This window comes from Vollenhovia emeryi, unplaced genomic scaffold, assembly GCF_000949405.1.
Source record: "Vollenhovia emeryi isolate VEMERY1.0 unplaced genomic scaffold, V.emery_V1.0 DF939121.1, whole genome shotgun sequence".
Taxonomy (NCBI): Eukaryota; Metazoa; Arthropoda; class Insecta; order Hymenoptera; family Formicidae; genus Vollenhovia; species Vollenhovia emeryi.
The window spans coordinates 3,630,757-3,646,055 of NW_011967245.1; the positions used below are offsets into that span (position 1 = coordinate 3,630,757).

Here is a 15,299-nt window from a genome sequence, read left to right on the forward strand (position 1 = left end):
TCTAAACGCATTTGTTCGCTACAAAATAGAATGTTTCTAGACGCAAAGAGCACATTGTAGACGAGGCTTAAAAGTCAATCAGTGGATTATCACTGAAAACAACGAATTATTCAGTGCTATACTTATAACTGTTTTCAGTGATAATGCGCTGATTGACTTTTAGAGAGTACAGTATATCAGATCAAGTATCAGATTCACGCAGTCCCGTATCCTAATGGAAATCCTGCTTGACTGCTAGGACTATAATGCTGCTTGAGACGTGTTTGATGTTCGCATTGGCACTCTACATGGTCTGGTAACAATTCCTGATCGATTTGGCCAAGTAGGACGACAGGAAGATTCCTACCAGCTGCAACACGAAACGTCGATAATTATTTCTCGTGTCAATAAAACGTGAGTGTTTCCGGTTTATCGGAAACACTTTTCGAAATGCTACGAGGCGACGTTCGGAAAACCTACGCGTCGCACCGGCGAAGAGATACCTGAATTACGCCAAGGCCTATTCCGACACCCGCTATCTTGGCCGCATGTTTCTCCGCGAATTTCGTGAACGCTTCCACGCAACCTATCTTGTGCAGACTTGGCGAGGGTTCAGGCGTCAGGGTGCAGTTCGACGTGCCGATAGCACCTACCGTATCGTCGCAGCACGACATCGGAATACCCGACAGAGACTCTATCCAATCGGAGGCATTGAACATGCCGCAGCAGTCAAACTGCAAAGAAAAAAACATTTTGCGATTAACGTCACGCAAATGTGGAGATGCAGTCAACTGTGATGAAAAATTTGATGAAAAAACGGTGATGACAAGCCTGTTTAATACTTTATGGCATGCTCACATACATTTATACAGGGTGTCACACGGTGTCCTGTACAAATTGAAGCATTTCCCCTCGGACGTTCCCTAGTAGCACAATATATTGGGAAATAATGTAAATCTAGTATTCCCAATATTGGTCCAATATTGTAAGATAAACGCCTTTCTCTTATTTAGCCAATATGTCTTTAACAATATTGGTTACATTGTTAAATATTGACCAATGCACTTCCAATATAAAATATAATATTATATAATTATTATCGTGCAATATTTACATTCCATTGCCACTATTGGTTTTTTTACGTTGGACAATATCGGCCAATGCATTTCCAATATAACCGACCAATATTTAGCCAACGTTTAGCCAATGCACTGCGCTACTAGGGGTCCTATGTCTTAAATACATCCTCAAGATGTTGCTTGGAAGCTTGTGCTGTATGGGACGCTTCTGATGCAATTGAGGAAAATGTCTTATGAACATAAATTTAATTCAAAACTGTTATCCGTTGCATAACGACGTAAAATTATGCACAGATAAGAGTCCTTTATTATAAGATAGGCTTCTAATATGAGATAGCGAAATTTTTTCTAAATTTATGGGCAAGTTAATAGCAAAATTCATCGTTAGACCGGGCGTGTAATTGTTGCGAAAAAGTTTTGCGGAATTGATTGTTGAAAACCCGCTGTCTAATATTAGGAGCCTCACAGGGAACTTTCCTCTAATTATATAATTACATAATATATTTTATATGTATACATGGATACACATATAGTTTCGTAGATCGTTGAGAATGGTCAAGGAAGCCGGCGACGTAAAAATCGATTTACGCTACCCCCTCGTGGCGTGCACGCCAGCTACCCCCCCCCCCCCCACACACACACACACATACGCACATGCATTATACACGCGAGAAATTAGAGCCCGGCACTGAAATTATCCCTGTCGCCTGTCGTTTGCGATATTCTCGCGAAACGACCGGGTCGCTCCCACGACTGGGGAAGACACGACGTGAAGCGCGAAAAACTAGCAACAAAGCCGCCATCGGGAAAGACGGGGCAGAAAAAAAGGACGAAACCACCCGCGTGGCACGTGGTCCGCCATTTTCGGGGAATGTAACGCGGTCGCGCGTATAAATACGGTAATTGTGTCTAATTGCGCGTTACGTTTCTTTGTAGTTTGTCCCAGACGAACTGGATCTCCGTGCTGTTGTTGTACTCGAGCATCGTGTTGTGCATCTTGTCCTTGGCGACCTCCGCAACCTGCGCCCTCATCACGTACCCCATTGTACCGCCTATGATCTCCAGGAGGAAAATCGCAGCCAGCAGCGTACAGAACTGCAAACGACAAAAGAGATGCTCGTTAGAGGAATTCAAATTACATTTCGGCAGATTATCCTCCGCGTGCGATCGTTATTCCGGAATGACCGGGGTAAACCGGTTCCGGCATTAGATGCGGATGTATTTTTTTTTAAACACATCTGGAGAACACGCGTGTAGAATCTAATCTCGAAGCTTATGTTTGTTGCAGTCTCTCGCCATGCGTTTGCGTCAATTTTTTAAAGCAACGCCGGAAGCTCGCCCGCTCCCTCGCTGCGTGCGAGGGGGAGTAATTTTCCCGGAATAAGGGCCGGCGAAGGTGGAACGGGGAGGACACACACATGTCAATTACATAGCTCGTGTACAAAACATATGATCCATTTACGTTATGGAAACGAGGGGGTAGACGATATCGTGGATGGACAGACCTGGCCGCGCTTTTTCCCGTCCGCGTTGGTCGGCCGCAAAAAAAAACACCCCCAACGCTCCCGTATCGAGATCCCAATCTCGAATTAATTCGAACAGAACAACGTCGAAAATAACGCCGTGAATGTTCTCGAGTCACGATAATGGCCCGTTTTATTGTTCGACGGTACGGTCGCGATTGATTCTCGTCGTGGCACGTTCTCGATCGGATGTGCAATCGCACGGCCGAGCTTCGCCAGGTACGGTCTATCGAACGAGACGTAAATCGTTTACGATCGAAGAATGAACGCCGTATTTTAAAACGAGACGCTCGTCACGATTGTAAAAGGCGAGACACGGCGGAGACGAGGCACCCGCGACAGACTTGTAGCCAAATCCGTCGAGAATAGATTCTACAAAATTTCTGGCAGATTTTGCCAGAGACTGTAGACCTGACACGCACAATGTTGTTGAATGCTGACAAGAATATTGATATCAACAAGATATGGTGAGTAAATTAACGGCAAAAATTTAGCGGCCTTTGACATACTTGCTATACAGTTTGATGCAGATTGACGGCAGAAATAAAGCAGAATCTGCGTTTGACAGCTTCTGGTCGGCTGTCGGATTATATCGGCGGGCTCTATCGATAAAACACAAGCTTAATACAAACCCAGTTGATGCCAATTTGCTTATAGCAATTTCTGCTTGAATTTACTGCCAATCTGTTTGTTGCAAACTACAGACAGTTTGCTTACTAGGTAGCTTGTTATCATTATTATATTATTGATTTAACTGACTAAGCAATCATTATCGGCTAACTAAACGTCAACTAAACGTCGCGGTAATAAACGATGGAATTGCATACGACGTAACATTGGGATATCTTTATCACCATCAGGAAAAAGATTCTCAAGTACATATGCGATTTTTCAATAACAAAACAATAGCAAATGGTGAGAGAAGGGGCTCAGACTCGGAACAAGATTGTGGTGGCCAAACAACTTTTTAATTAATTAAATGCATTATTGGACCAGCTTCAGTATAAAAAGGAAGAATAAAAATACAATTTAAAACAATAGGTTGATAGAGAGTGTGCAATTTAACGCGCGAACGAAAGGCGAATAATTAATTCGTTTTTACGGAGAAAACTTAATCGAATGTGAAATATTTAATAAGGTAGAAATACGTGTATTTATAAGCATTTATCTTACCGTTATAATCATGCAATAGCTCTCGCGAACGGCTCCGCAGCATCCGAAGAAAGCGATGATAAAAATGATGGAGCCCACGGCTACGAGAAGAGAAGGCACGGAGAAGAAGCTGTTGTCAAGGAAATGTTGATACTGATGGTACACTCCGTGGATGACCAGGCCGATCGATAGCAACACTATTCCTGTAATCTGAGCATAATACATCGATACGCGATATATTTCCATGGGTAAGGCGCTCGAAAATATGATCCGCAATCGAATCGGTCGCATTGAACACCGGTAATGGTTACGTAATAATTTCGTGCCGACGAACAATGATTTCGCAATATTGCGCAATCAATTTAAACGGCGCGATCGTCTAATTTACATAGCGCGCAATTAGTGTTTCGGCAGATTTGAAAGAAATGCGCAAGTTTATCTCTTTGCGCGCGTCAACTTTTTCGAATTTCACGCTCGCACGCAGTATATCGTACAAATATGAAGGAAGTTGCCAGCAGCTGCGGTGTCCGAGCGGTTAAGGAGATGGACTTGAAATCCATTGGGTTCTACCCGCACAGGTTCGAATCCTGTCCGCAGCGAATTTTTTTTTCTTCTTTATTTCAAATAAAACGTAATCCTCCTCCACAGATACGCATATACTTGAGCGAAGAGTGCGAAAAAATGACATTTTAATTAATTACACTAACACAATACCAGTGCAATTCAATAATCTTACAATAGTAATTCTGCAATGATCTCGCAATGTTGCGCAAACAATTAATTGACCAATCACGGGAAGAAATATTAATATAAATGATTCTTCGTAAGAAGTTAGCATGCATGCAGCGCAAAAAAAACCGTTAACAATATGTCTATTAATAAACCTGATAACGTAGTATGCATTTCGAGTATGCTGAGTAATGGCTTTCTACGCAGACGATATTTCCAAATGGAAACTTCACTAGTAATAAAATTACTTTAATTGCAGATAATTATTTAACTGAATACGAACAATCCACTTAGTATTTTATAAGCTAGCACATCTGAAGGAATAAGTTATCCGATTCCTGCTCCATTCGGTAGCATAGAAAATTAATAATCGTCATAGTGCAATCGCTTTCCATCCGTATTGATCGCAGGCGGCCTTTCGATTTTGACGTCACACTGCGCGCGAAAAAAATCGAGGAAGTAGATACCGCACGATAGGGATTCCCCTCTCGGATCTATCGCTTACGCTGATCGATTTCTTTTTGTAAGATTTCTCTCGCAATGATTCATCTACTTGCGGTCTTTTCCGACGAGTCTGCGAGTTTAACCGATAAATGAATGAATAAACGGCAGTCGTTTAATTTATTTAATTTTCCGTAGAAAATGGAATTTACGTGTAGACACAAAAACGTTCCGTGTACAAGATATCCGACATTTTCATTGAAAACCTGCGATTGAGGATTTAATTTCGATAGTAGCGAGTCTAGATTAATTAAGGGAAAATCTATATAGTTGCGCTGTTGCAGATATTTATAGTATCGCTTAACTGATGTATTTCTCAAAATTGTATCCATTTTCTTCAAAAACTACTCGAGGTGCGTTCGGGAGTTCACTATCAGCGCTACTTAGCGTCGTTCTATCTTTCCTTGACGCATAATTGTAATTTTACGTGTAATTTTTTTACAGTGTAACTAGATACTTTTATAAAGTAACTTTCCCAACCCTGGGTGTAATATTGATACAATATCAGACCAATATTTTTATTACATTGTTAAATATTGGCCAATGCACTTCCAATATAAATCTAATAGTATATAATTATTATCGTGCAATATTTACATTTACTTCATGGCCAATATTGACTTTACGTTGGGCACTATCGGCCGATGCATTTCTAATATAACCAACATTGGTCCAATGTTTAGTCAACGTTTAGCCAAAGCACTGTGCTACTAGGGTGAGCTCCCGAAATCACGTGTTTTCTTAAACGCATGCCTACGTGCGTATCGCAATGATCTGCAGAAATGATTGTGTCGTAAATACAGTGCTTTTCCTCTCGGATTTCCAAACAGATGTTTGCTGTGACTGATTTCGACCGGCAATATTTATCCACCGAATACCAAGCTGATGTATCTGTTCAAGATAGCTCGACGATCGCGTGACTCGCAAAATGTTAAAGGTTAACACAATGGAATTGCATATACTCGGCAAACATAGGGGCGCACTGTACTCCATATTTGTTAATGACAACCGAATTAAATTCCATACGTCGATCGCACGTTTCCGCTGTATTTCAACAAATATTTGCAGAAAACATTTGCATTGCGCATATCATTTAAAACTGGATTCTGCTGGAGCCACGTGATCCTATTGACGCTATCTCAACAATGTGCGCACTTCAGCGCGATCGTTGAATTGCGACATCCACGAAATACAGATGTCCATATAGATAAAACGAAATGCAGATATCAATGGAAACAAACTAAAAATTGCACGTTTAATTCTATTAAAAAATTCTATTGCGGAGAGTCGCGAATTCTAGCCGAAGGAGATTTGGGCTAAAATTGAAATTCGGCCTCGTCCCTTTCTACATAAACTTGAAAGAGAATCGATAAGGAGCTTACGGCCAACTTCAAATGCAACCGTTTCAGCTAACTTCAATCATTATCTCGTAACGAAAGTTCCGACGTTAATCGGAACGTCAGTTCATTTTTATTAACGCCCGTCTTTAATCTCGATTCAGCTCTTTATCTCCTTCGCGGTTTTAAGAATTAGGGAAAGAGTATATTGAATCGGGATTAAAGTTGTTCCGCGTTGGTAGACGTCGCGACGTTCACGGCTTCGCGAACACGCCCCTCGTTCCGGCTGCTGACAAACACCTGTCGATCGTAATCGTCAGCCTTCAACGATCGCGCCGAGAGCGCCGTCGATACGACTTCGATAGCTCGCAGCGCGATCGAATCGCACGGGTCCATGCCAGCTCATCGTTCCAGAAGGAACGCGATGCCTCGGCCGACAGCTGATCGTCGGCGGCCCGTGCCTACTTACCACGAAGAACAGGTTGAAAGCGAACATCAAGTACTTGATGGTCTTCGGCGCCAGACCCAGCTGCGTCGTCGCCATTGCCGGAGAACTTGTCGTTTATGATCTACGCACACGCGGTTCTACCTCTCTTGTCCTCTCCCTTTCTCTCTCTCTCTCTCTCTCTCTGTCTCGCTCACGGAATTCTTTCACGCGAGCAGGCGGAATCTGCTATCAAGGGCGAGTCGCGAGCGATACTGCGCGACTCGGGAGCGACGAAAAACGCGGCGAAAAAAGGCCCCTTGACGCGAGAACTCGCGACGGGTGGCGCCGATGTACATGTGCCTGGAGCGGGACACACGTATGCGCTACCGCACCATAGTGTAGCGAGACTGCTTGTTCGGTGACGCGGATGTGTGCGTGTCTACGTGCGTGCGCGCGCGCGCGCGCGTGTATATCGGGCGCGATACGGAGACCGGTCGAAATCTCGCCTCAACGCGGCGGTAATTCGCCCCGAAATACGTTGGCGGCGGAGGTGCGTCGGTGTGCGGTGTGTGTAACACACGCGCGCACACCTGTCGCGCCGATCCGCGCGCGATCGAGGTTACGAAACTCGAGAGATTTCTCGGCGGTTTTTCGCCCGAATATCTCGGGGCGTTTCGCAACGGTTTCCGCGCGCACGCGGCCGACGAGCGTTCGTCGATTTCTTCCTTAAGGAGAATCGAGGATGATTAAGTGGAAAAAAAAGAGGTCGCTTTATCTCGGAGATGCTAGCAGACGGGGCGCTCGAACTTCCCGATTTCAAGCGGGATTTACGTTTATGTCGCGCGCGCTTCAAAAATTGAGAAAAATAATGCGAACGAAAGTAACGCGAACGCGGGGGAGAGTCGTTTCAGCTCCCAAAGCCTTGTGTCCACGATCCAAGAACTGTGCCCGAGTTCTAGTTCCGAGACACGTGTAGCCAATCAACCCGCGTCTTTTACGGAGAAGCTTTAAAGCCTTGCGTCCACGATACTAGAAATCGAGATCTCGATCAGAGAAATATGTACACGGGGAGGGAATTTTCTCTTCAAATTTACCCTGAAAATCAAGTGGGACAACACGGCGTTTTGAACAACTTTATGAGTTTTTTTTAAAAGTTTTTTAAAAGTTTACCGTACATTTTACTACCCTGCCCAAGTAGAACATATGAGTCACGAAAACATCAAGACGACATCATTTTTTATGCATCATGGTGACGTCAAAATAGCCCATCGAGAGCACCTATTTGTGACATCATTAAGACATCAAAATGTTGTAAAAATGATCTTGTTTTACAAAGCAAAGTTAATTAAATATTACACATTAAAAATAAATTGAAGCAGTATAAGATAAACATAATATATGACTGATCATGTAATCTGTAACAATATATTATATATATCACGAATATCGTAAAACGAATGTCATAAATCAGTCATTGTAAAGTAAATCTTGATGTCGATCATTTTATGACGTAAAATCCATCATTTTAATGTCACATTGACGTTTTTGTGATTAACTTGTTCTACCTGGGTAGAGTAGCACAGTGCATTGAACAAACCTTGGTTAAACGTTGGCCCAATATTTGGTTGCCTTGGGTCAACGTTTAGTCAATGCACTGGTGCCACTAGGGTAGTAACAAGTATAGATGTGTGCCATAGTGTGTCGCTGACACACATCTACTTTTTTACTCAACAAGACATGACGAAACTCTTGCCGTAGCATAACTAGTACGCTCGCTCTGTCATTTGTTTTGTTTTGCGTCGATCCTGTCTGCGCATTCGCCATTGCTTTGGTGGAGCCAATGAGACAGAAGTTACCCAAGGAGAAGAAAAAGTCAGGATAATGTCAATTTGATGTCATATTAACCAAATTTATAACAAATTTTGGTCAATATGGCATCAAATTGACCAAAATTTGACATCGAATTGACATCGTCCTGACTTTTTGCTCTCCTGTATATAGAAGTCTGTGTTTTACACTCGGTCTCTTTCGGAGTCGTTTGCATTTACCTACATTTTTAAATGCGCTCATAAACGAGTTTACGACGCCGAACCTTGGCGAAGCTTGGGGAGATACATTTTTCGATACACTTTGCCGGGAGTAAAGCATGTCACGCAATGCCAGGCAACAGGCAACAGGATCAGGGAATAGAATTTCCGACGCATTGGATTGGTTGGAAGAAAATTTCCGACGAATCTCCAACGCGTCAAAAATTCTATTCCCTATTCCTATTGCCTGTTGCCTGGCGTTGTGTGACAGGCTTAACAACTGGTTACCGTCTCCACGTTCCATGCGCTCGCACGCGTGCCGCTGCGTGCGCGCGAACGTCTCCCGCGAACGCGGAAATCTGCACGCGGAGACTCGATAAACGCGTCGCACGTTACCGCGCGAGCGGCCTCCGTGACGGCCTGGGTTCGGCCACGTCGTTAGTTATAGACCGTAATTGAGACCATTGAGGCGTAGAATATGGAGCAGATCCTCTAACGTGGCTAATATAATATTCAATAACCGAGTGCTCAAGGGTAACACTTGACACATATCTCACCGCGCGTCCCCGTACGCGAGTTATTACCCGCCGCATGATCGGTTAATGATGCCGCGATCAATCTGTGACACAAATATCCGTTTATATCGTCTGGCCGGCTGCCCTTCCACGCGGGAGAAAAGCGGGGAATCGGGCCAGTTGCGTGCGTATACGAAACTTGTGGCGAATTCGGTTGCTCGCGCTAATGCACTAGTGCGCACCGAGTGCGCACTAAGGCCTGTTTACAGTCGATTTTTATATTCAACTTACACGTTCACAAAGTATTTAGCAAAAAAAAATGATCCGCATGGATGCTGTACAGATCATTTTTTTAATGAAAAATATTTCCAGAGGTATTCAAGGCGATCCCTTAAATATACAAATTGTCTGTAAACAAGTCTTACAACTCGGTGCGCACTAATGCAGGCAATCGAATTCGCCATTAACTTCGCCCCGACGTATATTGTTTCGTGTTCGAGAAGCCAAGATCGAACAATGCGCGGCTGTACAAACGGAGCGTTCCGACCATTGTTTCGACTGGCGCGCAGATAATGAGCTATTTTTGCCCTCCCTTGTTATTCCGCCCGGCGAGATGTTTACGCGTTTTGAGCCACCGATTTCTTTACCTTGCTTTTATCGTCTCGTTGGAAATATGATATTAGAGAGAATCTAAGAATATTACATTGGAAATTGGAGTGTAATTACATGCGCGGTAAACAATGACCTTGTTGACTAAATTCGAACTTGGCGCTGGAATCTAAACCATCCGTGTTGTTGAGACGCGGCTCGAATTATTTTTCGAGGGCTCTCGACGTTCGAGAACTCCTAGAATATTGGTGATTAAAATTAAGAAACGCGAGGATTTTTCAAAGAAGCAACAAATTGAGTAATAAGAATTAAATCGGTCTCGAAATAACGCGAAACAATACCAATGTACCGGGACATTTGAACTGAATGCGCAAGCATTTCTACACAACTGGCGATAATGAAATTTTATTGTATTTTTAATCGCCACATTTCCCCCCCGACCGGTTTTATTCAACGCGACGCAACTTTGCGAACGTTCAATCATTTTCTCGTTCGAGCGTTTCCCTCATTAATGAAACATCCCGTCGACAAAGTATCTATTCTGAACTGAGTATCGGGGACCTGGTGCATACATCTATTGCTCACGCTTCGCACGAGCACGCGTTATTAAATTCGCACGAGTCACCGTTCGCAGTGGGCGCGGCTTCGTCTCGTACGCCAGCCGTGATGCTTCGTAATAATAAGAAACGACGTTCGATGTACAGGAAAGTCCCCTATCATGAGACAGGATCCTAATATGGGATAGCGGGGCTTCTGTTAAGTTAGTAGGCATCATCGGTCGATTCCACCATGAATTTGTTGCCCTTAGAGCGAAATCTGTTTACTCCGACAAGTTGTGAAGGCTTCCAAAAAGAGAATATGTAGAAAAGAGAAGTACCAATGTGAGCCACAAAATGAACGGAACTCGGTTCTCACAATACAGAAGCAGAATTTCTCTTTAACGTAAATGTTTCGACCCTTCTTCGGGTCTTCCTCGGCAAGACTACAATGAAATCAACGAAAGTACAAGATGAGATTACAGTAGAACTTATGTATAGATAACAAAAATCAGTTATCCTCGTTTAGAACGAAATCTGTTTGGCGGAAAGTTCATTGTTAGATGTAATCGTTGCGAAAGGAGATGTGCGACTGAATTTGGATGTTGAAAACCTGCTATCTCATATTAGAAACCTATCTCATAATGTCGGACTTTCCTCTACACATTATATAAACCAATCGCCTGATCTCTTTCTCCATCTGCCCCACAGTGAGCGTTTAAGAGAAAAAGAACCTGGAAATTGCGTAATATCGGGTGACGATCTTGCGAAAGAGATCGCAACGTAAGAGAGCCGAGGGCCCGGAGTTTACGAGCGGACGTTACATTCGGTAAACAATAGTTCGCCAACTGGAGAGAGCGTACAATTTTGATCTCTCTCGCGCGCACCAATGACGCGCGGAGCCTTCGCGGCCCTGCAGACAAAAGGGAGAAGCTCCGGCGATTGAATCGCTCCTCCAATTGTCCCCCACGTCCCGTAAAGGGTTGTCTCGTCCATGGCGTGTCGCGGAGTGCTTGCGACGAGGCCGTGTCCCTGAGGCCGGCCCCGAGCACGCATGCTCCGGCCCCGCGCGCATTTTATATTCATGTATATTTAGCCACCGCCGAGGGTTGTGCACGGCCTGACGTGGCCGACATCGGCGGAGAAACTCTCCCCGTGTAATAACGGCGTAACGCGCCGCGTACGCCCGTTGCGCGCGGTCGCACGCGCTCACGCGCGTTGCGCGCGCGAGACTCTCGCTCACGGCGGACGGGAGGCGCGAAAGCGAAATTTTCGCAGGTGGCGACTTGATTTCACGTACGATTTACTAGCCGCCACGCTTATTATCGCGTCTCTCGCCGCGACTCCAACCGCGCCGGTCATCGCCGCTTTCATTCCGCGGCTCGTCCACTCGCCTATTAAGATCGTCCCGTTTAAGCGCGAGCGACCGGCCGCTGATTTCATTACCGAGCTAAAAAAAAGAGCATGTAAAATTGCATACATAATAAGCGCGGCGATCACGCTATTGATAACGGAAATATATAAATTTACGAAAAATTTTCTTTTACTCTTCGTTGTGTAAATACTTGTTTATACTCGATGAAAAATTACGAAAAATCGTACAGTTACAAGCAGTTTACTTATATGTAGTTTTTCACAAAACGACCTACACTGGCCAATGTTTGTTGAAAAACTACATATCATTGGTTTTGTACTACTGGCGATATTAAATCTACTTGTGAGTTTACTTATTGTATGGGGTAATCATTTTACCTACAAGGTAATAAATTTACTGACGTATGTGAATATACACCTACAATGGATGGTCCCGATATTATCCAGTCTCTAAAAGTCACTCAGTGATAATTCGCCGATTGATTTTTAGGGAGCACTATAATAGTTGTAAATTTGCACGTAATTTTTCTACACTGTATCCCTTTCACTCCTACTCGACCGGTCCGGCGTGGAACCGTTCGGATAACGAAATTAGCGGGGGGAAGATAATCGTTGCGACTCTGCATTGTATTACGGCTCTGCAATGCTCCTTTTTTTTTTTGTAAGCGTAATCAAGTCGTCGCTACGCTACAAGCAGTTATTGTTGCGTACAACGTGGCTGCGTGCCGCAATTAAATGCACCGTGTATTTTTACACACGCGCGTAAAGTGTCCCTGATGTGGCAAACAAAGTCTCTCAAGCATTTAATATAAACATTACGTTATATATACATATATACGCGCGCGCATTGTTATATTTAGAAAAATCGATAAGTACATTTAGGATAAATGTCAAGACCAATTCTCGTCTCGGAGGGGTGGCCGATATAGAAGCGTTTCAATGAAAAATATAATTATCGAGTGAGGAGCGCGAGGCTCGCCGTGTCTTTCGTATGCGCACGTGCGCCGGGCGTGTTTCTTTATTTCCTTTCCCCTTCGTACCGCACGGAGGACACGGTCTCGTCTTATGTGTCATTAATATGCTACCGAGAGAGGCCCGCGGCGGCGGGACTGCGTGGACGGAATTGCGACGTAATTTCGCCGAGATGACGGTCTTTACCGTCGGAACGCGAGTCCTTAGCCGCGCGGAGTCGTAGACCCGAAGAAACCCTCGCGTGTGTGACGTGTGTATTAATAGACGCCGGAGAGAACGGTATTGAGGCATATCAACATCGTAATTCACGGCGTGGGCGTCTCGTGGACTCTCCGTTCGTTGCCACCACCTCGCTTTTCGTGTCTAACGCCGCTCGTTGCTCTCCGCATGCCCGGGCGACTTCGACCAAACAATGTCGAACGAAAAGCGGGTTCTAACTGCGTCGCGAAAGCCAGTCGCGTCGAAGACGGAAAGGCGCGATCCTTCTTTTTTCTTTTTTAATGGAGCAAAGTCCCCTATTATGAGATAGGCTTCTAACACGAGGCAGCGGGTTTCCAGCATCGAAATTCAATCGCGAATCTCTTTTCGCGACGATTTCGCGGTCTAACGATGAATTTTCCACTAAACAGATTTCACTCCACGAACTAACAGATGATGTCCATTAATTTAGCAGCAACCCCGCTAACTTATATTAGGAAACTTATCTCATAATAGGGGACTTTCCTACCTGATAGGAAAATGTCTTAATATCGTGTAATAATTGCATCATCCACAAGGAGAAAAGTTCACAATGGTTGCGTTAAGGTAATTCGCCAAAGCGCAGCGGTTTTCTATAGGAACAAAATTTCGAAATGGTATTTTTGCCCAAAAATTGAACAGTTCAATTTGGGGGCTAAACCGCGCACAATTATCTCGACATTTAGCATTTCAAGCTTCATCCGGATCTCGTCACACAATTCTCTAAATATTTTCCTAACGGGGCTCTGCATACAGTAATGTGGATATTGTAATACGATAGAAATTACGGCGTTGTACGTGACGAGTACGACGAGGTGACAACCGGGAAGTTGCTGGGAGCTAAACAGCTGTAATTTTGTAATGAATGGATGGAATGGAATTAATTAAACGTTACTCTCCGTGGGAGGACTCTGTCATTTTTTTATCAGCGTGTGGTGCAAAGAAGCGTATACGTTGCATTTGTGAGCGCGTAAAAATAAACGCGGAGCGGTCGGAAATTTGACACGTGTTTCAGGGATCTTGACAAGAGCAGTCGGTTCCGCGGCCGAGACTTAGCTGGGATTCTTCGAAGACGCCGTTCATTAACGCTACGGTTATTAATATTGAAAGATGTATTACGCAGGTTTTTTTAAAAGCGCGTCGATTGTTAAGCTCGTCACTTTGGAAGCATAAGATCGCTGAACCATGAAACCGGGCAACTATTTATCATATATGATCCCCATTCTGCAATATTTATTTTTGCAAGCTGCACGTGCAGCCCCTAATCTGCAATGTGCTCTTTGCGCCTAGAAACATTCCCAAACAGCACGCGCGTCTAAAGTCTAATCTACAACGCGCTCTTTGCGTCTAGAAACATTCTATTTTGTAGCTACTTTTAAAAAAATTGTGCAAGTTGATAAATTGTACGCTATACAATTATACGTTGTCGACGAAGTTTTTCAACGTTTTGATTTGCTGATATAAAACAGAATGTTTCTAGACGCAAAGAGCGCATTGTAGATTAGGCTTAAGAGACATCTTTAAGACATCTTTAAGTCGTCTTGTCGAGTTGTACAGCCTTTGTTTCCAGATGCAAAGAGCGTGTTGCAGATTAGGCTTCAGCGTTCTAATAAAAGTCTAAAAGACGACTCACAGACGTCTTAAAGATGTCTTTTAGACACGCGTGCTGTATGGGATTCTATTTTGTATAAACAAATCAACACGATTAAAAAAATCTGTCGACGCTGTACGATTGTGCAGTAACAATTTGTCGACTTGCACAAATTTGTTACGCATTTATTGGCTGCAAAATAGAATGTTTCCAGACGCAAAGAGCGCGTTGCAGATTAGGCTTCAGCGTTCTAACAAAAATGACAGATCTCTTCTGAACAATTGTACTTGGTTCACTGGATTCATTACAAAGTGACAGCCGTTTGTTCCCAGGAATTTCCCGATCGTCACAACCCGTTCGTCCCGACCCAACCATGATAATCATTTTACAAATTGCACGAATTCGATCGGTTTGAGGTCGCGGACACTTGTGCCCCTTAATTTTCGACACTGTATGACCAACTTCAGGCTCCTTCGTTAGCAGCCGATGTAACCCAGTATCGCTGCGTTCCGAAATACTGGCGGTACTGAAAGTATTGAAAATCTATAGTTCGCGTTGCGTATGCTATAGATTTTCGGTACTGTCGGTACATTTCGGGACACACCCAACGTCGTCGTCGGACCACCGTCCGATCAGCGAGAAGTTGGGGCCGGAAGTCGATCGTGTCACAGAGATCTGAAAGTATCGGCAGCATTGAAAGTATACTGAACA

At 44.0% G+C, this 15,299-nt stretch overlaps 1 protein-coding gene and 1 non-coding gene across 2 annotated transcripts; one reads left to right on the top strand and one right to left on the bottom strand.

Moving 5' to 3' along the window:
* Window positions 1-103: 103 nt before the first annotated feature.
* On the bottom strand, window positions 104-7,152 carry LOC105570299 (CD63 antigen). The gene is made up of 5 exons (XM_012027401.1): window positions 6,770-7,152; window positions 3,755-3,943; window positions 1,983-2,153; window positions 483-713; window positions 104-349 (listed from the first exon to the last, which is right to left on the bottom strand). The coding sequence occupies exons 1-5, from the start codon at window positions 6,842-6,844 to the stop codon at window positions 284-286; spliced, it is 732 nt and encodes a 243-aa protein (XP_011882791.1). The 5' UTR covers window positions 6,845-7,152; the 3' UTR covers window positions 104-283.
* Trnas-uga lies at window positions 4,251-4,332 on the top strand. The gene has a single exon. It is a non-coding gene; the product is annotated as a tRNA-Ser (tRNA).
* Window positions 7,153-15,299: the final 8,147 nt, after the last annotated feature.

Coding starts and splice junctions, on each gene's coding strand:
- LOC105570299 (XM_012027401.1), bottom strand. CDS start 6,844: ATGGCGACGACGCAGCTGGGTCTGGCGCCGAAGACCATCAAGTACTTG. Junction 714..1,982: donor GGGACAAACTACAAAGAAAC/GTAACGCGCAAT, acceptor TTTTCTTTGCAG/TTTGACTGCTGCGGCATGTT. Junction 350..482: donor TAGGCCTTGGCGTAATTCAG/GTATCTCTTCGC, acceptor TTCGTGTTGCAG/CTGGTAGGAATCTTCCTGTC.